The 374-nt window shown below is 66.3% G+C and overlaps 1 protein-coding gene across 1 annotated transcript in view; it reads right to left on the reverse strand.

Annotated features, from left to right (window-relative positions):
* Nucleotides 1–6: 6 nt before the first annotated feature.
* LOC104539421 (artemin-like) overlaps nt 7–374 on the reverse strand; it is a gene marked incomplete at its 3' end in the record, with an annotated part of 984 nt that continues 616 nt past the window's right edge. The window contains exon 3 of the mRNA XM_010182941.1: nt 7–233. Within this exon, the coding sequence (XP_010181243.1) occupies nt 7–233 (227 nt within the window). The remainder of the gene's footprint in view (nt 234–374) is intronic.

Raw genomic sequence — 374 nt, forward strand, 5'->3', positions numbered from 1 at the left:
GGACCCGCTGCAGTACTTGAAGAGCACGATCTCGTCCGAGTTGAAGCCCAGGCCTAAGTCGCGCACCTTCACCATCAGGTTGCGGATGTGGCAGTTGCGCCCGCGGGCCCCCCGGGAGGGTTTCCGTGCCCCCTTCTTGGCTTTCCCAGTGCCCGGCGGTGAGCGCTCGGCACGCAGCAGCAGGTCCTCTGTCAGCTCTGTGGCACCTGGGCTGCCCGTCGTCGCGTTGTCCCCTGTGTGCAGAGGGGATGGCACCATCAGACCCTGTCCTCCACTTTCCCAGGGCCCGCCGAGCCCGCCTGTCCCCTGCTGTGACCCACCAACCTCTCCTGATCACCCACCATGACACTAGCAGGGTGCCCATCGGCTGGTGG

Source organism: Mesitornis unicolor, unplaced genomic scaffold (genome assembly GCF_000695765.1).
Source record: "Mesitornis unicolor isolate BGI_N332 unplaced genomic scaffold, ASM69576v1 scaffold32604, whole genome shotgun sequence".
Classification (NCBI taxonomy): Eukaryota; Metazoa; Chordata; class Aves; order Mesitornithiformes; family Mesitornithidae; genus Mesitornis; species Mesitornis unicolor.